This window comes from Nipponia nippon, unplaced genomic scaffold (assembly GCF_047370975.1).
Source record: "Nipponia nippon isolate SJK-2023a ecotype South Korea unplaced genomic scaffold, ASM4737097v1 scaffold_5, whole genome shotgun sequence".
Classification (NCBI taxonomy): Eukaryota; Metazoa; Chordata; class Aves; order Pelecaniformes; family Threskiornithidae; genus Nipponia; species Nipponia nippon.
In genome coordinates, this window is record NW_028262369.1 from 51,140,337 (window position 1) to 51,164,022 (window position 23,686).

General features: G+C 52.6%; 1 protein-coding gene across 5 annotated transcripts; it reads left to right on the forward strand.

The window, feature by feature from the left end:
• The first annotated feature begins 1,297 nt into the window (after window positions 1–1,297).
• Window positions 1,298–23,563, forward strand: LOC104011365 (ADAMTS-like protein 2). Of its 5 annotated transcripts, none has more exons than XM_087732087.1 (18): window positions 1,298–1,554; window positions 8,276–8,413; window positions 10,625–10,700; window positions 11,210–11,312; window positions 12,291–12,436; window positions 13,165–13,288; window positions 14,547–14,627; window positions 15,074–15,249; window positions 15,558–15,984; window positions 16,588–17,008; window positions 17,832–17,938; window positions 18,122–18,251; window positions 18,612–18,825; window positions 19,464–19,619; window positions 20,010–20,180; window positions 21,923–22,099; window positions 22,770–22,914; window positions 23,041–23,563. In XM_087732087.1, the coding sequence occupies exons 1-18, from the start codon at window positions 1,376–1,378 to the stop codon at window positions 23,157–23,159; spliced, it is 3,090 nt and encodes a 1,029-aa protein (XP_087588213.1). In that variant the 5' UTR covers window positions 1,298–1,375; the 3' UTR covers window positions 23,160–23,563. The 5 variants fall into 5 exon arrangements, with proteins under 5 accessions (XP_087588213.1, XP_087588214.1, XP_087588215.1 ...); XM_087732088.1 differs by having other exon boundaries at window positions 18,125–18,251; XM_087732089.1 differs by having other exon boundaries at window positions 15,558–15,873.
• Window positions 23,564–23,686: the final 123 nt, after the last annotated feature.

Here is a 23,686-nt window from a genome sequence, read left to right on the forward strand (position 1 = left end):
CCCCTGGCCTGCTAGCAAACAGCTTTGATCAGGAGTCCCCAGTCGTTCCCCCCTGCTGCCATCCCTCCGTCATTCCTCTCCCCTCCACCTTGAGGCTGAAACCCTTGGTGGGGGGAGAGGCAGAGGACTCCGATCACCTTCCCACAGTAAGGACAGGACATCTGGCAGGCAGAAACCGCCGCTCCCCGGGCGCCTGCCCCATGCTGGGGACACCTGAGGCCATTTTTGCACAGCCTCTGTCCACGGCTCACAGTGGCCGGCTCCGGGACGGCCGAGGTGTGCCGGCACAGAGACTTACCGCATCTTGCCAGGACCTGCCTTCTGATCACAAGCACAACAAGGGGGGATCCAGAAAGGAGGGGGGAAGGTACCAGCAAGCAAATTCATTCCTCTTAAGTTGCACAGCTGACTACCTCAGTGTGCCAGCCTGAAAGCAGCACCTGAAGATGAGGATGGACAGGTTTCTTTAGCCTGGAAGGTCTCAAAGAGCTTATGGGGGCTTCTGGGGTGCCATTGCATCTTCCGAGAAGGCCTCCGGCAGAGAGCAGGCTCCTGCGAGTAGGCTCAAGTGGTCTGATTTTGCAGCGTGCTTTTCGCAGCTACTGCACAGACAGGACGCACGAACCCAGGTGGTGGAGAACAACTTCCACGTGAGACTTAAGCTGGGCTTTGGTCTGTGACTTAAACTGTGGCTGAGAACTGGGGCCTCCAGGCAACCTCATCCCCTCAGTAAGGACCAGGTCATCAGGCTCGCTCGCCGTGCGGGCACGATTCACCTGCCACACCGGCAAGCGCGGCTCGCCGTGCCCTGGGTGATGGTTCCCTCCCGCCCGTCCCAGCGTGGAGCACACGCTGCCCTCCAGCCCGAGCAGGGCCGAAAGCGATGCTCTCAGAAACAGGGCTTGCCGAGAACGGGCAGGAAAGGTGCAGCGGGCGGCACATGGTTTTCTGTGGGGGAGGGAACGAGCGGAGGGCTTGGCCTCGCTTGAGAGCGAGGGGCGTGCGTGGGGGCAGCCCGGGCGGGTGCGGGAGACGGCGGGCGGCGCAGTGGGGACGGCCCGCTGCATCACGCCGCTGCCCCGGGACGCGGCGGGGGCTGCGAGGGAGCTCCAAAAGGCGGCGAGAGGAACTCAGGCAGGGCCGGGCGCCGGGACGGGCCGCAGGCAGGGCGGTACGAGGGGGCAGGCTCAGGCTGCCCGCCCCCCTGCCTGCCCCTGCCCCACAGCTCGCAGGCGGGACGCGGGGCCGAGCCCCGGGCGGCGGGGCCTGGGCAGCGCCCGGCCCGCCCAGCCCAGCCTCAGCCCCCGCCGAGCGGCCGCGCCGCGGGTCGCCGCCCGCCACCCGGCAGGTTGTAAAGTCATTAACTCCCTCAGCCATGCCGGCCCGCGCTCCGGCGGCGGCTGCTCCTGCTACCGCCGCTGGTGGGCCGCCTCGCCGCCTCCTCCGCGGCGGCTGCAGCAGCAGCAGCAGCGCGGCATGGCCGCCGCTCCCCGCCGCCTCCTCCTCCTCCTCCTCCTCCTCAGCGCCGCCGCCGCCGCCCCCCTCGGCGGTAAGGTAAGCGGCGGCGGGTGGGCCTGCGGCGGCGGAGCCTCCCCTCTCTCCCTCCTTCCTTCCCTCCCCTCAGGGAGCCGCGGCGGGGCCGGGGCCAGGAGGGGCGCTCCGAGCTGGCGGGGCCGCTCCCGGCCGCCCCGGGCCTGCGCGGGGCAGGGGCAGGGGCAGGGGCAGGGGCAGGGAGAGGGCGGCCCGGACCGCGCCTGGGAGCGGGCGGTCGTCTCGGGGGAGCGGCGGCCCCTCGCCCTTCCCCGCAGGTTTCTGGTTCCTGCAGGGGCGAGCCTGGACTTGGGGGTCCCCCCGCTGCCCTCCCTCAGTCTTGAGGTGCTTGAGAAGGGGGGTTTTGTCGTGTCTCCCCAGGTTTACCCCCGGGACCAGAGGCTTTGCCCGCTCCCCAGCGGCCTGGCACTGCTAACAAAAGGCCGGCGGGGGGTGAGGAGGCTTCCCAGCATCACCAGCAGGACCCCGGGGAGCAGGGCCTTTCCCTGGCTGGGGCTTCGCCCGAGGCTGCCCCCCGCGTTCACCCCTAGCAGAGGGTTGGCTCCAGTTTAGGGCTGAAAGCAAGCAAGTTTTCCTCTTCCCTCTCCCTCCCGCCACCCCAGGCAGGGCTTTAGGCAGCTGCTTTCTCCGCTAACCGTGGGGTGCGCCTCTGGGCACAGAAGCCCCACGCTCCCCTCATCTCTGCTCTCCTCCACAAAGGACCCCTTCAGCCTTCGCCTCCCTGGTGGCACGGACACCCCTCTGCCAGTCCCCTTCTCCTTCCCGCGGCCCGGCCTGGGAGAGTCGCCTCCGTTACTGTGGCGGGGAGGCAGCAATCCCAGCCTCGCAGGGCGCCGGCTGTGCCCCTGCCTTCACGGGTCACTGCGTGCATTGTGGCTCGGCGTTTCCCCGAGGGGAACCCGGCCAGGTTTCTTTGCCGCTAAAGGGATTCTGCTCTGCTAAAGGAAGAGGGGTTTGGGTTGTGCTGCCCACCCCCACCCCCCAGACTCCATGGCTGACGTGAAGCAGTCTCACATGAGCCATCTTAAACACAGAGAAGACCAGACACTGCAGCTTTACTGCAGATAACCCAGGTTTGAGGAGCGGCAGCCTCTCCTGTTCTGGGGCTGTCTTAATTTTAAAGCTCAAGTGTCTCATTTCCACTTTGTTTGTACCTTCACACACGTCCGCTGCCTGTTCTGTTTACCCCTTAACTGTAGGGCTAAGTGCGAGACAAGCTTCAGGAAGAGCAAGCTGGGTCAAGCTAAACAGACGTGAAGTCCTTCATTTAGGACTGACCTGGATGGACTCCTCCATCAATGTGTGTACACAAGCCTTGGCTGCTCGTGGTTCTTCCTGCCCCCAGCAGCTATGTTTGTACAGCACCTAAGACGAGGGCACCCAGGGCTGGGAGGAGGGCTGCTCAGCCCTCCCCAGGACATGCTCACACCAGTACGGTTGCCAGGTCTGCCCTGAGGACTCCGTTATTCCCGGAGATCCCCACAGAGCACTCTGATCAAAGATGCGTGGTACGACCTGGTTGCTAGTATTGATTGGTATCTCTGGTGCAAGGCAGTGCACAAAATGGTCATTAGGGGATTAACTTGCAGTTCCTCTTACTGTCCTGTTTTCTATATGCAACATGAGGTGCCAAAGAGTGCCTCAATCCATAGATAGGGTAAGCAAATTCCTTCCTATGTGGGGCTAACTGCACTCAATGCCTCTGGAAAACCTGATGATAGAGGTGCCTCTCATGCACACCGCCTGGTACTCCCTTCTTCCCCTTCACAGATTTCCATCCTTTCTACTGGCTTGCCCCAGAATAAGTGCATTATCCCACTTGAAGGGAATGACCTAACTGACTTCGATCAAGTATTTTGTAATGACATGCAGCACTTGCCTGTGAACTTTCTGTCACGGCAGGATTATGAACAGTGCTTGATAGTTCTCCACTGGCTTCTGTTCACCCGTTTTCTAATTTGCTTCTCATCTGCGCCTCATTATATGTTCAGATTTCTGTTAGTTATCTGCTGCGATATCCCATCTTTAGCAAGCTACCATTTTTCCCCAGATTAGTGTTCTTCCTGATCCCGTAAAAATTACTCTGCGTTGCTCATTTTACCTCAGGATACCTTCCCCTCATGGAAAACTCCTTCTCCAATATCTCGTTTCAACTTTTCTAAGGAAAATTTGATTTTGTGTCTGCGTCCAACATTGAATCTCTCATACAAACTATCAATCTAGTCAACCCAAATAGGATAAAACAATGACAGGATGAGAAATAGCTTTACACAAACCAATTCTTTTGTAAAACATCAGGGCATAATTGCAAATGCTATTGTTTTTTTCAGGGCTGTGGTAGAGTCTGTCACCACAGCTTTAGTCAGAGAATGACACAGGGGACGCAAACCAGGGGAGTTGAACATGGCCATTCATTTCCAGATAATAATCGGACGTCCATTCCAGGCATTAAGACATCTGAACCTACTCACTATTTCAGTAAGTAGTGTGGTTTGCTGTAGAGAGAAGCCCTTAAGTAAAGAGATTGCAGAAATTTTTGGTAGAGGACATTCACTTAATGGCCTCAGAAAAGGTCTGTGAAGAATTTATTTCATTTTCAGCTGCTGTTTCTAGTAGTTGTATAAGCTCAGACGGGGTTGAGCAGAACAGTTTACGACAGCTACTGTGCCCTTCAGTGGTGGGCCAGCCCTTAAGGCATGCCAGGCTGCAATGGAGAGCCTTCCCCCTCAAGCTCCTCTATTAAGGGAACTAGACAGGCATGTTTGTGGTCTCTCTTCCCAGACAGCTTTTTTACAGGATCCAGGCTCTAATGAATCTCAAGATGAGGCACAACAATAAGGAACACGGGAGACTGGGCCACCGACACGTAATTGCAGTTATTCCCAGGTTCCTGGGAAACCCAGTGTAGCTCAGAGCTGATCCAGAGCCTGACAGAGAGTCAGCAGAGAATTTATTTTATCCCTTTCAGCTCTTCAGAAAGACCGCCTGGAAATCCGATAGGATGTCAGTCCCGGCCCACCCTTCTTTGCAGGGCTGAAGCATTTTGTTTGTGGCAGCCTTTGTTTGGCAGGGGGGAGAGGGGAAGCAGCTGCTGGGTCTTTGGTTAGACAGAAAAAGCTTTCGGTGATGCTGGCTTGGAGACTGATGTTTCTGTCACTGATACTGGCAAATCCGGAGACATTTTATCCTGGCAAAGTTCCCTGCAGGTTGGGGTTCAGAGCTCTGGTCCCCCCAACAAGGGGACGGGAGGGCAGCCGTCACCTACTCGGTCGCCTGGCCTCCAGCATAGGTGCAGAGGCACAGAAATACCCTGGTTAGCCTCAGAGAGGAAGAACTGCAGCTGTATAATAACTGGGTGCCAAGCCACAAATGCCTGAGGGGAAATTCTCGCGGAGAGCACCTGGCTGAACTGGAATATGGTCTATCTTTTCTACGGATGTAAATTCTAGTCCTTATATTGTTCATCACCCAAGGAATCGTACCTGACCTCTTACCTCCTTCAGGCAGAGCCCTCACCCAAGCCCAGGCAGAGCCAGCCGTATAAAGACTGGACCTATGCACATCTCCTGCTCGGGTGTTTCTAGCTTGCTCTGCTTCTGTGATTCTGCAGCAGAGTGCAAGTTACAGCAGCTCCAGTATCTCCCATAACCAGGGGAGTGCAAAAGAGTTGTTGTAAAGCCCCTTTGATTTCTCCTTCTGCAAGGAGGAGGTGGGGGGGATTCACTTGGCCAGAAGGTAACTCTTGGGATTTGCTGAGGGGCTTGGGAAACTAAAGCTAGCAGCTAATCTAATCTGGAGTCTGTCCCACAGTCCTTAATTTATTATCTGGAAATTTGGAAAACGCAAGTATCTCTAATTAAAAACAAGAACGATTTGTGTGTCATGGTTAATGCAGATTTATTTCTGACAATATAATAAATTCAGCACAGATTGGAACCAGCTGCCCTAGCTCTAAGTACCTGAAGTTCCCTCTCCACATCATCAGGCCTGGGACTCGGATGCAGTTGTGCCATAAGTCTCACTGGCCAAGGGGACAGATCAGCATTGTCCTTGCTTACGCAAGGAAATAAACGCTCCGAGGCAAGGACTGGCAAGGGAGCTTGGTCATGGAAAACATGAGAGCCAAATCAATCTACTTAAAAAGTGATTGATTCCTCTAGTGCAGAGAGGAAGCAGGAACAGGGCTTATGGATATATGGGAACACATTTTATTAAGAAATAGTCTCTTTGACTAGCATCCTTCAATAAATCTTCATTTGGGCTCCGGTCATTCCTGAAAGTCATAGCGCAGAGAAGAACATACCCTATTCTAACTGGAAGATAGAGGCACACAAAGGCAGAGACGCTGATCTTCCCCAAACCTCAGCTCTGCCACCACGTGCCCAGTCTCCTTGCATCCAGGCAAAACACCCAAAAGCAGTAACCCCGAAAAGGAACCTGCAGCTTTCCACCACTCCAAATACACAAAGTCTTTTTCACATCCAGGGGCTGAACAGGCTACTTCCCTTCACCCCCATTTCCCTTCTTCACCATCTCATCTATTTGGATTCTAAGATCTCTGGAGCAGGACTATCTCGCAGGTTACAGCTACAGAGTTTTTTATTGCCACCTGGGGAAAAGCTATGTATATATTGGAGTTTTTGGTCCACATGCCTTCCCTCTAGGCAGTCCATGCGCCTCATGTAACTACTCAGTGAAGTGGTAAGACACCAGCTTTGATTATTACCCCAGCTATGGGAGAATCTGTATTGCGCTGAGCTCTCCGCACAGATACCAGATAAATCATTGGCGTCCTCCTTCCTGACAGTTGTGAAGAGCTCTTCCTCCACAGACCTTGAGATGCTTATCACAGAGAAGCATAGAAGGGGTCAGGGAAAGATTTTAGCTGAAAATACCTTACAATAAAAGACCTTTCGTTTCTTTCCTTTGTAAATGTGGAAGCTGCATAGTCAGCATTTCCATTTACAATTTGATGATATACAGTCAGACAAAAATTCTCATAGGAAATAGGTTGAGATGATCATTTGGAAGAAGAGAAAAAGGTATTTTTGAAAACATGTCAGTTTCTTCTAAATTTCATTTTTCTCTTGAGCAACTCAGCTGCTGGCCACAGCATTTGGTCCCTGTCAGGCAAGTCAACTCCAGCCAGAACATCTAAGTACAGCAAAGAGTTTTGTTGTATTTTTTTCAAAATCAACTGTTGTAATCACTAGAGAGTAAAGCGTCAGGTAACATGGTGCTTTTTTGCAGCAGAGTAGGTTACTTTCAGCATGCTCCGGCTATCACCAAGAAGAGGCATTATGCGCATTTCAACTACGATAAGTTACAACTTAAAAACATTTGCATAAAACCAGCTGCATCTCCTCCACCTGGAGGATATTCTGTTGGCAGATGCCGTAGAAACAACAAGTTCTCAGGCAGGAATTACACTACAAGATCAAGAACACTTTGGCTTTATTACACCATGAAAGAGCATAAATTCAAGAGACGGTCAACCAAAATAGTCAACAGAGCACATTTAGTGATGAGCAAACCCTGCTGAGTTTTCTTTCACATCAGTTATGCTTTGCAGACCGGTTCTTTGCAACAGGACTATCAGCCACTGCCACAAAACAGCATGTTTTGCTTATCCTTGCACTGATACAACTTCCCTGAGCTCTTTCTTTAACAGAGCAGACTTCACACACACACAGATTACTCATTTTTTTTTACTAATACTGAAACACTGTCAGCATTTTCAGCTAGATAAATCTCTTCCAGACACTGTCCTGTGTTAAACTTACTGCTGCATTTAACACTACTCACAGCTGTATTTCAGTAAACAGCAAATTAATTCTTGCACAGGCTAGTTTGCCAAAGTCCCTGGGAGCTTTTAGGCCATCAGACATTAAACCGGAAAATATTGCAGGGAAAAAAACCCAAACAGTTAAACATAGAATCCCTTACCTGCTGGGAATTGTGGAGGCACAGCCAACAGCAGCCCACTGCAATGACCACACTGGGGCCAAAAGACCTCAGGTTTGCCAAATTTAAAGGCTCAGCCCCAGCAAGGCATGCTGGGAAAGGGAGCAGTTCTCCTCTGAGCGTAGTGGGGTGCATGGGGAGAGGGGACAACAGCAACTGCAGTAGGTTCCGGTTCTGAAGCACTCTTGAAAATGACTTTTGTGGAGGTTGGAGGGTGAGAAACTTGGATCTGAGCTGATTTAGTCACAAAGAGAAGGTTACTTGTTGAAATGCAGCTCCAGCAAGTGACAGATGCGTACCCCCAGCTTCCCTGCGGGCAGGCCTCCACACGGCCAAGCACCGCAGCTCTTCCTCGCCTCTCCTGACCGCGTGCCAGACCCAGGCGGGCAGCGTGAGCTGTGGTCTGCTGTTCTGTCTGGCCCGGGCTGGGAGCGATGCTGTGGGGTCAGGCTGCAGCTGGTGTTGCTGTCACACATGTCCAGCCTGGCAGCCCTTCTCTGTATCGTGTCATGAGATCTTGGAGGCATCCTCCTTCCCATGCATAACTCAGTCTTGGAGGGAAATTTGAATTTTGAGATGTGTGAGCCTGGTGTGATCCCATAGGGGTCTGATCCTGCCACGGTTGTCCCAGTGCTGCCTGTTTAGAAGGCATCTAGGTGACGTGCTCCCTGGGGGAGCTGCCTTTGGAAGGCCCTTCTCTGCCTGGGGTGGTGAGGAGCCAGGTTCTCCAGCTAACCGTGCTCTCTTTCTGTCAGGACAGTAGTGAGGCAGCAGATGGAGCTGGCCCCTGGGATGAAGAAGTCACCAAGTGGTGGGGAGAGTGGAGCTCCTGGTCCACCTGCTCTCGGTCCTGTGGGGGAGGCGTGATGTCCCGGGAGAGGCACTGCTTGCGACAGAGGTGAGTCGTGTCCCAGCCTGCACCCTGTGGCCAGGCCTCAAGCACCAGAGGGGAAATATGGTGCCCTTGACCTGCATTTTTGGGCCAAACCTCCGGGGTTTGCATGGTCGTTCCTTCTCTCTTTTGCAACCTCTCAGAAAGGAAGGCGGCTATTGCCTATGGGGTAGGCAGTGAGCAGGCAGTGGTGGGAAGGGCTGATGAGGGAGAAGCACGCTGCAGTGGGGCAGATGACAGGCCCCCTAAAGATGTCACTTGCTCAGCCTGGCTCCTCCGATGGGGAGCAAGGGTTGGTCCCCTCTTGGGGTCTGTGAGAGACTTGAAGATGACGGGGTTGTGGGCTGGAGAGGACTAGCTCTATTCCTCTTCCCTTTTCTTCCACAAACCTTCGCTTACCATGGCTGCTCTGACCGACCTGACCCTGATTTGTAGCCAGTTCCTGTGCTAAGAATGTGGGTACATATTTCCAGACACCTTCTGGGAACTTGATTTACTCCTGGCAGCAGCCAGCTCAGCCACGTCTCAGCAATTTCCCCTCTTTATTCCCTGCAGAGCTTGCAAGTCTTTTTCCCTCTGTCGTTTATCTGGCTGTCACCTGACAGCATCTCCTTTGTCCCCTACAGTCACATTTGTCCCCTACAACTGCTACAGTCCTGGTAATGGTTGGACAGGGTTTGTGCGAATGGGGAGAGCTGGGAAACATCAGCTGCCTGAAATCCCACTGTCTCCTCTTGGTCACCTTGCCACCAAGCCCTCCTCCTCCTCGGGCACCTCACTAACCTGCTACTCCAGGCTCCTGAGATGTTAATGAGAGCTGGCACCCTGCAGCACAGCAAGCCCATGGGGGCTGCCCGCTACATGCTTGGCCCCTTTGCCTTCTGCGTGAATGCACTCCTGAGCGGAGCAAGCTCAGACTAGGGCCCCCACCTGCCCTCTTTCCTGCAGCAGAAAACTTCTTTTATGTGGGCTGGTTGGCAGCACAGCAAGGGTCCAGGTGTGCTGCAGTACCTTCCCTCTGGACATGGCCTCCCTGCTAACTGGGCTTGCCAGTGTCTCTGCCGCTGCTCCTCCTCCCCAGCACACCGTGGCCATCTTGGGAGAGCAGTGGGAAACAAAGGGCGGGAGGGAGCCTGGGGCTGTCCCACACCCCCACACAGCCAGAACAGCCCTTCTGCCCTTTGCCTGCTGCCAGAAGAGAGATCTTTCTCTCCATTTGGCATCTTCTCTATCCTTGACTCCACAGCTGGGGAGGGGAAGGCTTTGGTGTGGCATTTTACTCCAGGGTTCAAGTCTGAATTTAAAATAAAAAGCCCAAGATAAAACCTAGCCAAAAGGTTTCTGCAGCTTTAAGGAGAACAGCTTAAGCATAAGCCAAGTATGCCCACAAAACAATTTCTGCCTGAGTCTGCAGGCAGTCTCTGTTTCAGCTGAAAGGAATGGCAGTTTTCAAGCCTTTTGGTGCAAATTTAGGCTTTGCCTACATTGTGTAAAGCATTGCTCTGCAGTATCTCTAGCCAGTCCAGCTTGAATATGCCTATGGAGTTCTTCATTACACAGTGCATCCTAAGGTCCCAATACTGTTAATGCATTGTCTACTGCTGTTCTTTACACAGACCACATTGCCTTAGTCTGTGGTCTTCAGCCATTCTCCCTACATCTTCCCAGCTTTTAAGAATTTTTTCACCTTTGCATCAGTCAAGAACTCCAATATCCCCTGCTGGCCAGAGCTAAAGCATTGTGTTGACAAATTCCCATGGTTTAGGTCTATCATCTGCACCAAGCCTTTCCTGCTAATCTTTTAAGGTGGCCAGTCCCCATGAGAGGTGCCATCTCCCTGCCTACTGCACAGTGAATCCTGAAATCAATTCCCCTGGTCACTGCAAATCCTGGGCGCTTCTGTGGGAGTTCTTCAGGGTCTATTGTCCTTTTGTCACATCAGCCCTTTTGGAGCTGAGAGGTAACGGGACACAGTGGTGGTGATACTGCCGTTGCTCCCCGTCCTGCCCCAAAACAAGAGTAGTCTAAAATCACAGTCCACCTAAAAGCACTGAAAATGTGTTTCAGAGGAGATGTTGGCTAGCCTAGATCCAGAAAGCTTTGCTCCAATAAAACGCCTGCCTTGCTTCTCCCCATTAAGTCAGGCCTGACTTCTCTGTCATCCTCAATACCTTAGTACTTCACAGACCTCCAGCTCATTTTCTTTCTGCTTTGCAGGCTCCAGATGCCCCAGGGAACAAACAGCACCATGTGTGTTGGTCAAGCCAAGCACTACCAATTGTGCCAGCAGCAGGTGAGAACGACTTCCAGTGCTCACTGGTCATCACTGGGGCATGCGGGCCTCAGGGGGCCACCCTTGGAGCTGCAAGAGCACCAGCACTCAGGGTGTGACTGGTCCATCAGAGGAGTGCAGACAAGGGGCACGATCCACTCCTGGAGGGGTTGACGGCGTGCCTTTGAAGGTGTGGGAGATGGGCTCTACTCTCTGGGACTGAGAGGTGGGGGAAAAGGATATAAAAACATACTTGTTGTGGGGTGGGGGGAGGGACGAAGTTTTTCCAGTATGCTTTTCCCTTCGCTGGAAGTAATTTTTGCAGGACTGTTAAATACAGCTGTCTGAGGGGCCCTTGGCGATGGAGGCCTGGCCTTTCTGCCTGTATTACGGCACCTCAGAGTCCATCACTGATTCTTTCCAGGGTTGACAGGGCATTTTCATCCTCCAAGGATGCAGCAGGGACAAGGAGCTGTCACAACTATGGCTGTGACATAGGGAGCTATTGACCACATTTATTCCCTCCATAGCCCTGCCCAGCCAACACAGCAAGCTTCAAACAGCAGCAGTGCTCCGGTTTCAATGCCAAAGCCTTTGGGAAGCGCTACTATCACTGGATGCCCCTCTATCCAGGTGGGTTTTCACAGCTTCACACAAAAGATCAGGGTGAGAAAACACCCACAGGATCTTCTCAGACACAGGAGAAGGGAAGGTCCCAGGGGACAAGGGATGGATGCTCCTGGCTGGTCTGGAAGTGCTTCCCTATGCTCCCTGCTTTGGAGAAATCGTTCCCTGTCTCTTCACAGAACCGTTCCACCCAGCCAGGCCTCCTCTCTCACCACATTGCTCCTGTTTTGGATCCTACATCAGCAAGCACTGGTGGGCAGACAGGACACAGGCTTCTCTGAGTTGTCTTGGCTAACCAGCAGTCATCTTGGCAGAGTGGGTGTTCACGCTCTTTGTGCCTTCTACCATTTTGGCTGCCTCTGTCACCCAGCATGCTTCCTACTGGGTTGGTGGTGGGTTGTTCTGAGCAGGATGTTCATCAGTTTCCTGCACAGGCAAGACAAGTTGCTTCACATGGGTTGCCAGGTGGCCCTTGAGGCCCAGATTCAGCTCACCAGAGATATTACCCTCTTTCTGGACCCACTTGTTTTTCTCTTTCCATTAGCTGCCAAGGGGACATAGAACATCTGCATCTCTAGCTTCAGCTGCTCAGCTGGATGGAGTGTAGCTGGCCACAGCCCCACACAGTCGGTACCCCTCTTACACGTCTTGCTTGCTCTTGTGTATTTATGTGTGGCCTGGGATCTGCTGATACAGATTCCCATGTCTGGCACAGGGGATGGCACTGCAAAGGGGAGAGGGTATGGCAAGGATGAGGGTTTGCCAGCAAGAAGCATTTCTGCTAGGCATGGTCCCCAGCTGCAGCCTCGTACCATGACCCCTTTACTACTACAAAATCTGTAGCCTTGGGGTCTCATCTCAAGCAGCAAAAACATCCAAGGTGATATCAAACCATCCGTATGGATAAGAGGAAAGTCCCCTTCCTCGCTGCCCATCTTTGAGCACCTTGATCTGCCTGGTGACTTTCTGCCTCTGTCCCTTCAGATGACTACACCAGTATCTCCAACAAGCCATGTGACCTCCAATGCACCACCCAGAGTGGAGAGAGGCAGCTGATGGCCCGAGCACAGGATGGTACCTCCTGCAAGGACAGGACCTATCAAGGGGTCTGCATCAACGGGAAGTGTGAGGTGAGGCTCTGGGAGGAAGTAGTACAAAAATTGGTGTGTAAGTGCACAGCTGGACCTCCTGGTCATCGCAAGGCCAGGGGGCTCAGTAGGGAATCTGAAACTGAGGCCTGGCGTGGAGTAATTACATTCACTCTTGAATGCCTACGGACTAGAGGAGAGCGGAGAGGTTCACACAGAGGGAATTACATACATCCACATGTTCCCACTGAGTGACAGCACTTTCTTCACAGCACAGAGAAGACTAGAATTGCAGGTTTGTTTACATAGTCGTCCAATTTAAAAAAAAAAAAATCTTCAATTTGATTTTTCACCTCATATGGCAAGGATGAAGGGTGGTTGTATATAGTGTTACAGGGAGGTGCCTTACAACCTCGGAAAGGCCTGCCGTTGATGCAGCATCTCCTGGAGGGTGGTGATGTATGTCACTATTTCAAGGATTGGCCTAAATACAGAGACAGAAGGAACCAAAACAGCTTACCCAAGTCTTACTCCATTCACCTACATGCACAAGCCCCTGCCCCAGGTTCAGGGGCACAATGTAGATGGTCACAAGTTACACAGGTGAATTTCTGCTGCTGTTGGATTCATTCGTTACTCCACTCCAAGCTAACCTACACCCCCCACCCCAGAACCTCACCAAAAGAGCATGGTAGCATTTCCTTGAAAAGACCCTGACCTGTGGAGATAAGCTAGCCCCAGGAAACCCTCTCTTGTTTTATTCTTTGCAGCCAGTTGGGTGCGATGGGAGCCTGTACTCGCCCCGGACGATGGACAGATGCAGGGTGTGTGGAGGGGACGGCAGCACTTGCCACCGTGTCTCGGGCAGCTTCCGAAAGGCAATCTCACAGATAGGTACTCCCTGCTACCACAGTCCGGAGACTTCACCTACTACTTCTTACCACCAGCTGGCGTGAAGGGTGACTGGCTTGAACACGAGTAGGAGTTCCCCAGCTGCTTGGTGGAAAGAGCTGAAGAGTGCCACCCCTGCTTAAATGCCTGTGTTTTGTCCTTTTCACTTAATCAGCAGAGGAAATTGGTTTGATGTGCTGTATATTAGGCTGATAAGGTTTCCCTTCACCTCTTTACAATAGGAAGCAGCTGGGGATCTATTTGTTCCTATTGATTTTGGCATCTTGCCCACCTCAGATATTGCGAAGAGATCAATGAATCTTCTTTTATTTGTGCTATGTCTTCATCTGAAACTTAAGCTCCTATGATGAGGGTCACTGTTTTTTTCAGCCTGCACGTAGTCTCCTGCTTTCCCCAGTCCTATGGCTGGCACAGCTGAGGGACAGTCCCTCTGAAACTGGGCTGAGATTCATCCCTTGCAACATCATGGCTCATTACTCCACCCAAAGAAGGAATAGACTGTGGTATGCTCATTAGTAATTAATTAACTGTGGTTTGAGGGTGCTTTGGAACATCATTTCACATTGTTTCACTTGTCTGCCTCGCTCTCTACAGACACCGGACTAGAAAAGCACTCAGGCCCCTTTCCAGAGAAGGGGTAATGGTGCTAACCCCTCTAGCAGTACAGATACAGTTTTGGCCTCCCATTCCAGTCCTTATAAAATCTTACAGAACGGGCAAGACCTGCATTTCTAGCAGGAAAGACAAGCTGCCAAACCACGTAATTTAAGAGCCTTCTTATTTCCTCTCCCTTTAAAGGTCAATTTTTATGCTACTCCTGAGACAAATTCTGTTGAGTCAGGAGCTGAGGGGATCTATGGTCTTTTCCATCCTCTGTTCAGCATCAGCCCTGATGACTAGTAAGCTTTTTCTGTCCTCTTGCCAGAAAGAGTGTGAGAGCACATTCATTCACGCACCTAAAGCCAGACCGTTATACTTGTGCAGTTCCTTCTTGACTCCAAACCTAGCAGTGCTCAGACTGAGCCTTAGAGACCTGTAATGGTGATCTGTAATGGGACTTCAGAGGGGACCTGGGATTAGAGCTCGCAGGCTGGCACAACATGCGTTTACGTCCTTAGTGTCCTGCCTCTGAAGGGCAGCACCACCCTCCTACATACACACTTACCCACAGGCTGCTTTTCCTACCTAGACCTTTTTATTCTGTCCTCAACGTTTCCTCACCCTACGTTCTGTTCCTCAGGTTACGTGTTCATCACCAACATCCCTGCCGGTGCCACGGACATCCTCATCATTGAGCGCAGGAAAACAGAAAACATCCTAGGTAAGCAGAGGAACCGGATGGACATGGAGGTCCCAGTTCAGCTGCCTGTGAGGTGGGAGGAGGGCTCTGTGCTCTCCCATCTGTGCTGTGAGAGCTATCTGTGGGCATTTCCTCCAGGGTAGCACAGGGGCACTTCGTCTCTCCATAAACCGAGGCTACCACATCTCCAGCAGCCAGTGGCAGGAGGGACATTTGGAAACCAAGCTCACTGTGGGCAGTCCCTGTTGTGAAGACATTTGTGCTCTTGTTGGAGAGGGAAATGAAAGCAGCAGGCACTGAACACTGCTGATCTGACCTCATGCGGCAGATGAATGCTGGAGGGCCTGCAGTTCTTTTTCTATCAGACTTTTCTCAGTCATGAGCTGTTTACTCTCCTCAGCACCAGTAGTGCAGCCCCAGTGTTCTGCATGGAGTATCCCATTTGTCCCTTTTCTCTCTCTTTGAAGCACTTGCAGATGAATCCGGGCATTTCTTCTTCAACGGCAACTCCGCCATTGACAACCCCCAGAACTTCAGGGTAGCTGGCACGATCTTCAAGTACCGGCGGCCTTCAAGCCTGAGCTCAGATGGGTTGGAGTATATCATAGCTCACGGGCCCACTAACCAGTCTCTGAATGCCATGGTATGTGAGGAGCTAGTTTTAGGCTTTCCTATCTTGCCTGTCCCAAAATTGTGAGCCTCCCTCAGACAAAGGGAATATTAACCTGGTTCCCAAGCGAAACTTGAGTGTGTAGGTGGCTGAGGAAGCCAGGTATTGTCGGGGGGGGGGGGGGGGGGGGGGAAGAAGGGGACAGTTCCTCTTGGATTTATGAGGATGCTATTTTCTCTTAACATCCATCACAAAATGGATGTGGCTAGAAGAGGTCTCTGGGAAATACATGTCCTTAAAATAAAAACAGTTTTGTTTTATTTCCCTGTTGTTTCCTCCAGTACTATAACTTTAATGGGAAAATGCCACACATCACTTATGACTACACTGTACCGCGGACGCCACCTCTCCAAACTGCAGCCCCTGCTGTAGACAGACCTCTCTATCATCACCTACCAGAGACCAGCCAGAACCATCCCATTCCAGCCAACTCCAGAGTTGCCCAGGACTTCAATGCCACATGGCTCTCCTTGTTGCCAGCTGACACCAGCGAACAGCTTCCTCTAAGAGAAGGGCATGAAGATTTAGGCTTTGGTCACCCGCACTTCTTCCAGACCAACTCCACCAGTCAGACTCGGGACTGGGGCTGGGAACAAGGTGAAGAGAAGGAAAAGTATGACTTCCAGATAAGACAGGTCTACCATGCAAACACAGCAGGAGAGGAAGAGGAGGAGAAAGCAGCGGCAATTGGTGGAGAAACAGAGTTGGGTTGGTTGCTGCTTTTCCTTCTCTCCCATTTTATTCATTGAAAGCGGACATCCCACATCGATGGTCTTGAAAACTAAGGTGGCCTTACCATCAGGGCAGACAGGAGGGAAAGATGAGTAATAGCAGGGTGGAGACTGTCAGGGAGCAGCAAGGGCCAGTAGCTCCATAAGGGAAAGGGAGCTGGGAGAGGGTGGCCACCGTCAGGCAGGGCAGTCCCATGGCATCTGAGCTTGGCAAGCAGGGCAGTGACAGCAACAGCTCCTAGCAACTGCCCAGTGATCATCAGGTGAAAGCAAGGTGACAAGTCAAATCTGAGATCAATCTGGGAAAGCCAAACAACAATTCAGGGACAAAGTACACCTGCAGCGTTGCTTAGGCCAGGTCTGAAGGCCCAGGCCAGAGCCTAAAAGAAGCTCCTGAGGAATGGGCAGAGAGTGTGTGCGAGGTTGGTCAGGGCAATTAAGGCCTGTTGGTGCACCCTGGTGGCAATTTATGATTTGGCCTCAAGGCCAAATACTCAAATGTTTTTTGCCTTGTTAGATACCACATGCTGAAGTATAAGCCATCCAAGGTAATTAAAGCATCCCTGTATTTTTCCTCCAGCTCTCAGGTTCAATCAGATTTCCATCAGTACAGCTGTACCCTACAGCATGAGGAGATCTGAACTCTCAGAGAACAGCCGCATAGCATCCTCCAGGCTTCGTCTCTTCAGGCGACTGTGTCACCGAGACCCGCACAACACTGCCTTCTGTAGGGAGCTGCAGCACCTGGCAGCCAGGCTGGCCCCGAGGAACTCCACAGCAGGACTACGGACTGAGACGGCAGCCTGGTGGCCACAGGGCCTCCACAAAGCACCGGCCCGTAAGAACTCACTGGAGGACTTGAAGGTGGAGGCATTTGCTGGGAGTCAGGGGGAAGCAGCCAACTACAGCGTGGTGGCATCTGTGGAAAGCCCTCTGCTAGGTGCCAGCCCAACCGTGGACATCAGCCAGGCAGAGCCTCTGCAAGCCCCTGGCACTGAAAGGTGGCACTTGATTTCCTGGGCAAAACAGGAGCATGGTTAGCTGGGGAGGGAGGGTCAAGCCAATCCTCTGGTAATCTCACTGCTGTCCTTGATGTCCCCATTCTCCAATGTCTATCCATGCAGCTGCTGTAGGTGCTTGACCAATGGTGTGTCCTCTAAAGACTGATTGGCACAACTGGCCTGACACAGAGCTCCCAGAATGTATTTCGTCCCTGCCTCTAAGGGATCCATTTAAATGGGTTCTGAAGGACCTGGCGAGCCAACACTAATGTGATTGTAAAGAAAGCCAGGAGTCTATAGCAGGTCGCAGACACACATTTACCAGCACATCATGCCCCTTCTGTCCCATTCTTCTGGGCACACATGCCTCTGTAACTTCAATAAACATTTGGCAGGTTAACAAGGGCTGACTTTTAAACATTTCTGGCAAGCCACATGTGACCTCTCCCACCCCATTATATGATAAGAGGAACCTTGCTTGAGCTCCCCTTTCCAACCTAACATCATACCTCTCGAGGTGATAGCATGAACTGAGGCTGAGGGCACCCGTGTGTTCAAAAGACTGTAATATAGACAAGGCTCACTATGAACGATGCCTCCTCTCAGAGGATGGCTTTTCACAGCCTTGCTAGTTGAATTCAGGAGGTGGATCAAGGCTTTACACTCTGTTCATCAGTGGTCCATCTTGCCCAAGGTGGGGGAGATGGAGGGTGGAAGCACTGTGTTTCTTCCCGTCTTCAAAGACAGTGAAGAGGAAATTCACTATATTTTATCTTTGCAGCCATTTTTCATTTTTAGCTCACGCTGCCTCCTTTTTCCACAGCAATGAGTTTGAAGTGAGCCCCATGGGCCATGACGACATTAGCTTGGCTGACATGTATCGGTGGAAAGTCTCAGCTTATGCCCCCTGCAGCTCCACATGCACTTCAGGTAGGTTTGGCTTCAGGTACTGATCATGTGAGGTCCTTTTTGGCTGTTGATGGAGAGATTACTGGTATTTTTTAAAATGGCAGGTAGAGTTTCAGATGCAGTGAGCACTCCAGTAATTTAATCATGGTGGGAGGAGGCTTTTGGATCTGATGGAGTCTGACAGAGAGGGTCTTTATTGCCCAGCAGGTATCAGCACCTCCTATGCGATGTGTGTCCGGTACGACGGAGTGGAAGTGGATGAAACGTACTGTGATGCCCTAACCCGACCAGAACCTACTCACGAATTTTGCACAGGGAGAGACTGCCAGCCTAGGTGAGTGGAAAAGACATCAGCTGTCTGTGGGGACAACATATCTTTGTAAGGATCATTTTTCTGCTCAAAGTATACAGCCATTTCTGGGCTGGAAGATACGCTTCAACAGCTAAGCCCTTGTATCCCCTTGTAAGCAAAAAGAGGGAAGGAATTTGCTGCCTAAATTGCCTGCTAAGGGCAAAGTTGGCTTTCAAGACCAGCGTCGCCTTACCACAGACATATGTGATGAGCAGAATCATAGCAGCAGCAACTGGGTGAGGGAGTCCCAGGTGTGCAGGCACTCCCCAGCCATCCCCTGTCCCTTGTCCCCCTTACCTGGGTTTTCCTTTGTGCTTTCTCTCCTGGGGACTGCTCGTGGAGGTGGGAGACGAGCCGGTGGAGCGAATGCTCCAGAACCTGTGGTGAGGGCTATCAGTACCGCACTGTGCGCTGCTGGAAGATGCTGGCTCCAGGCTTTGACAGCTCCGTTTATGACGACCTCTGTGAGTCAGCTGGGCTGGCCAGGCCCATGGAGAGGAAAGCCTGCAAGAACAAGGCTTGTGGGCCCCAGTGGGAGCTCTCCGAGTGGTCTGAGGTAGGCAGCAGGGGAGCTTTGCTCTCAGAGGTAAGCAGTCGGAGCTGGGCTGGGGCCTGGAGGAAGGTGGCTGGCAGATGGTGGGTGCTGAGGAAGCCCCTGGCCAACTGCATCCTGGGGAAACAAGGACTGCCATTACTCGCCGCTCCCGTGTTCTGGCACTGCCCAGCGAACAAAGGCCATTGCAAAACATTTTTTCTAAGGTCACTTCTCAAGCAGGATGGTTGACCAAATGAAAGCCCTGTCAGCAAGAGGCTTTGCTTCCCTCTTCCCAAGGATTTAACTAAGGGCAGATGGGGAAACAGCATGGAGACATAGAGGAGCTAAAACCCAGCCGAAATCCCTTTGATTAACTTCCCACAGCCTCCTTGGGAGTGGGACAGTGGAGCTGCCCAGTGACTTTGAATAGCAGTCCAGGCCTCAGCATCTTGGAGCATTGAAGCTCTAGGACCCAAAGTAATTAAGCAGCAGAGATAGAGATGGACCCTCCTTTTTCTGTCCCTGCTGGGGCTGTTACCCTCTCCCCTAGTGCAGCAGGAGTAAAACGGGAGAAGGCATAGCTGCCTTCCTCACCTTTGCTCGTCCCCCTTGTTCTCTGCTTCTGCACCCCTGGGACTGACTCTGCATGGCTATTGCAGTGCTCGGCCCGGTGTGGCACGCAGGGGACGATGAAGCGGGAAGTGCGCTGCTCGGTGGAAGCACCCGTCTGCGACGAGTCCCGGAAGCCCAGCAGCGAGAAGGCGTGCACAGGCCCACCCTGCGACCGCCGCTGGACCACTTCGGATTGGGGCCCAGTGAGTCTGGAGGGTCTGCTTCTCCTTGAACCCGATGCCGGGGATGCAGGGCTGGCGGGAGGGAGCAGGGGAGCAGTCATGCTACTGCTCTCTTGGCCTTCTTCTGGCGGAGGCTCAGCTAAAGAAATCAGAATAAGCTGTATTTTTGCCTCTCCATGCTGTAAATTTTCATTAGCTGTGAGGTGAGCTCCATTCAATAATCTGGGAAGCTCACAGCACCTGGAGAATAGAAGCCCCTGACGAGATGTACCTCTAAAGACCCTTGGGATTCAGTGCCATAGTCCCAGTGGCAGGGGCTAGGCTCTGGACTCAGGTCTTCTGGCACCACTGACCTTGACCCCTCCACCTTCCTGCTTTCTGATGTGTCTAAATGCCCTTTACTCCTCCAAGTGCTCAGGTTCGTGTGGCGAGGGACGCATGAGCCGCTTCATCGCATGTCGCAACCTGGAGGGCAAAGTGATCTCTGACTCGCAGTGTGACCCAGCCACCAAGCCCCTGGCTGTCCATCCGTGTGGAGACAAGAACTGCCCCGCACACTGGGTGGAGCAGGAGTGGGACCAGGTAAAGCCAAACCCAGCCTTGTGTCCTCAGCCCTCCTTCCCACCCTGTATCCCACAGGAGATGGTGGGAGCCTGGCTCCCTTGGCAGAGCAGGATTGTGTGGTGTGACCTCCAACCAAGGAGCTGTACCCTCATCCTAGCTCCTTCCAGAGAGAGGGAAGGAGCAATAAATACCTCAGCTTGTCCCCCACCTTACCCTAAAGACCACCCCAAAGTTTGTGGCATTTGCTGCCTTCCCAGGGACCTCCATTGGAGGGCAGCAATGTCCTAAGGAAACCCTTCTCTTCTGCCTCTGGCTCCCAGCTGGCAGTTGCAGACACCTCAGCAGAGCTCTTTGTCCAGAACCTGCACTCAGCCCCACAAGATTTTGGTCCCACCATTAAAGAGAAAGCCCCAACAAATCCAGGTTCATCTCTGATAAATAATAGCCAGAGGTAAACCTGAACCACAGCTTAGATCCCTGCCCTGGAAGTCACATCCAGGCCATGACCGTATACTTGCCTCAGGACTCGTAGTCCGGTGAACATGGTCCAGGTGCCCCGTTCTGCCAAGCAATCGGTTTCTGCCAGTCTACTTCCCCTCTGTTGCTCAAGGCCTAGGGGCTCTGGGCTTCCTGTTACAAGCTGGTCCAGATCCCAGAGCACCCAGAAGGAACTCATTGAGTCAGTTGTAGGGTTTGGGCTTTGTCTTTGAAGTCTTGAGCAAAATAGGCATTCACAAAGCACTAAGGAAGAAGATCTCTAGGAAACCAGAGAAGCAGCCAAGCCCTCTCCCCTCCAACCGTAGCTAAACCTCTGTTCTCATTTTGCTACCCTTTATAACTGTTGACTGCATTCAGCTGAGTCTCCCTCCAGCACTGGTAATGAGCACAAACTGGTTAAACCTAGGGACCTGTGGCAGTCCTGTAACCCTATCCTGCTCTGGCCTGTGGTGCGGGTCACAAACAATGCTGCAGTGCAGTTTTTCAGCTGTGTCCAGGCTATTAAACTCACCTGAACTCTGAAAGATCAGCTGAGCTCCCTGCTTTTGCGTGTGCCAGCTTCTTTGCCTTTGCTGTGTTCTCGTGGCTGATCAGCTCTGAGTTCACAGGATGACGAGGGGCAGATGCAAGCCAGCTGTGCTGGCCCTGCTGTGGTGAAGAAGGGCACAAAGCAGTGAAATCTCAGACTGGCAACTGCATCCATGGGCATCAGGGAGCAGAGCGAAGCTAGAATCAGATCCTGCCTCCTGCTGCTTCTCTTGGTGGCATCCTAAGAGAGTGGGAGCTCCCAGCTAAGCCTGCGTAGCTTTGGGCTCAGCAGTACCTGTCCATGCCAAGCACCTGCAGTGCACCAGTCTGGGCCCCTTGGGCCCACGCAAAACTTGTCAGTACTCCAAGATGTAGGTTGCTACACGAATAGGCTACACGTTTTTTGAGCAACATAGATACACATAAGATAGAAACAGCTTCTTGTAGTCTTACCTTGGCTGCTCCAGCTCCCTTGTGGTAGCTGCTCTCAAGGCCAGCCAAGGTGAATTTGGCATCCCCAGTGCTGACTAAACGCTAATTACCAACTCCTGTCCTGGCTCCTTAAGAAATTCAGCTCCTTTGCAGACACCCTCCTGTGACCTGGGCAGCACTACCTCTGCTCGGCTGGTGTTAACACATGCATGAAGCACCTTGCTTCTGAGCAGGATGCCATCTTGAAGCTCTACAGCTGACGAGCATCGTTTGTTACCTGGCTGTTACGTTCTCTTTCCCAGTGTGATGCCAGCTGTGGGCGAGGAATGAAGACCCGGGTCGTCTTGTGTGCAGGCCTGGAGAACGGTGTGTACAGGGAGTACCCCGAGAAGCGCTGTGAGGCCTCTCAGAAACCTGAGGAGCAAGCTGCCTGTTTCAAGAGGCCATGTTCAACGTGGTTCACTACCTCCTGGTCTCAGGTAGGGCTCGGGGTGGTGGGGAAGAGGGAGAGGAGATCTCGTAACCCCTGGTTGGTGGAGCATGACCTTCGCTGAGGATTTCTAGCAGCCTGTTCTGCCGAGGGCTCTGTTAGGTCTCGATGGAACCATGAGCTCTGCTCTTCTGCAGATCAGGCAGCAGGTGGAGGGACTGGCACAACGGAGCTGGGGAAAACCTTAGAGCATGCGGATTATTGCCTCAAGCAAGAGCATGTACTGCACTGCAGGCAATACAGGCATGTCTCTTCCTCTGCCAGGAGTCAGTGTTCTGTCTTTCCCTGCTTTCCCTTGATTTTAACTGGTGAGCGTTTAGGGAATGGGAGGACAGGGGAAGCTGGGCCTGGCTCGCAGCAGCCATTTTCTCCATCTTCTATCACAGCATCAACACTCAAAGCAAACAATTCCGAGTTGCATTAAAGAGATGAAAGCAAACTCTCCCTTGCTCTGCCACAACCCTGACTCAGGGAGGCTCTCCTCCAGCAACAAAAGGGGAGCATAAGTTTGACATCAGTGTGGGATTTGACCTAAACCTCCTCAAGAACAGTCTCCAAAGCAGGAACCAGGAGGCCTCACTGGAAGAAAGAACTTGGAAACCACAGAAAAATAAAAAAATGCCTCTCATGATCCCTTTCCTCTCTCTTGGTCCCGACAGTGCAGCAAGACGTGTGGTGCTGGTGTGCGACTGCGTGAGGTGAAGTGTTACCAGGGGGAAGCACTGGCTCAGGGCTGTGACCCCGCTTCCAAACCAGAAGCCAGGCAGACATGCCAACTCCAGCTGTGCCCCACAGAGGCACCAGGTAAGTCTGGCAGGGCAGGGAAGGAGAAGAGCAGTTGGCAGCCCTGTCCAGCTCTGTCCAGCTCTCCGCTGGGGAAGCACATCTATTTCCTTTTTAATCCCTTCTGTGGATGCTTCTGCTCCCCAGAAGAAGATTGTGAAGACAAAGTGACGGCCAACTGCGTGCTGGTGCTGAAGGTGAAGCTGTGCTCTCACTGGTACTACAGGAAGGCTTGCTGCCGGTCGTGTCGGCTCAAGTCACCTTGACAGCTGCCAGGCGTACTTCCCTTCCAAGTACAGGGGCAAGAGCCCCGTTGGGCCAGACTTTACCACTTGAAGCCACCCCACTTGGCTTGGCTGTGGAGCCAGTCCCTGTAGACCAGCCTGCTCAGCGAGGAAGAATTCCTAGGACTTAGTCATCACCGTTCCTTCTCCACCAAAAGGATTTTACACAAGACAAACCACCAGTTCCTAGAAGGCTACTGAGAAGTGAGTTGGGAAGGCCTGTTCCTGCTGTCGTCATCTCTGAAGAGCTCTAGTCAGAGGCGGTGGGGCGCAGAGGCCAACCTGCAGCAGGGCACAGACGACAGCAGCCATCTCTCTGGTCTGCCCTGCAGGTTCTTCTACTACAAGGGCAACTTCCAAAACACACTGAAAAATTCTGTGTCACAATAAAGAGCTAAACTGTAAAACTGTGTTTTTAGGATGCATGTATCTAGGCCAGAGGCAAGGGACGAAGAGGGCCACAAGAGGAAGGGAAGCAGGAGCAGGAAGGGGGGGGGAGGAAAAAATCC

What these genes read in the sequence shown, in the direction of transcription:
- LOC104011365 (XM_087732087.1), top strand. Translation starts at nt 1,376, where the DNA reads ATGCCGGCCCGCGCTCCGGCGGCGGCTGCTCCTGCTACCGCCGCTGGT. An exon ending in CAAGCCCCTGGCACTGAAAG is followed by an intron (nt 17,009 to 17,831) that starts GTGGCACTTGAT and finishes CTTTTTCCACAG; the next exon opens with CAATGAGTTTGAAGTGAGCC. An exon ending in TCACTACCTCCTGGTCTCAG is followed by an intron (nt 22,100 to 22,769) that starts GTAGGGCTCGGG and finishes TGGTCCCGACAG; the next exon opens with TGCAGCAAGACGTGTGGTGC.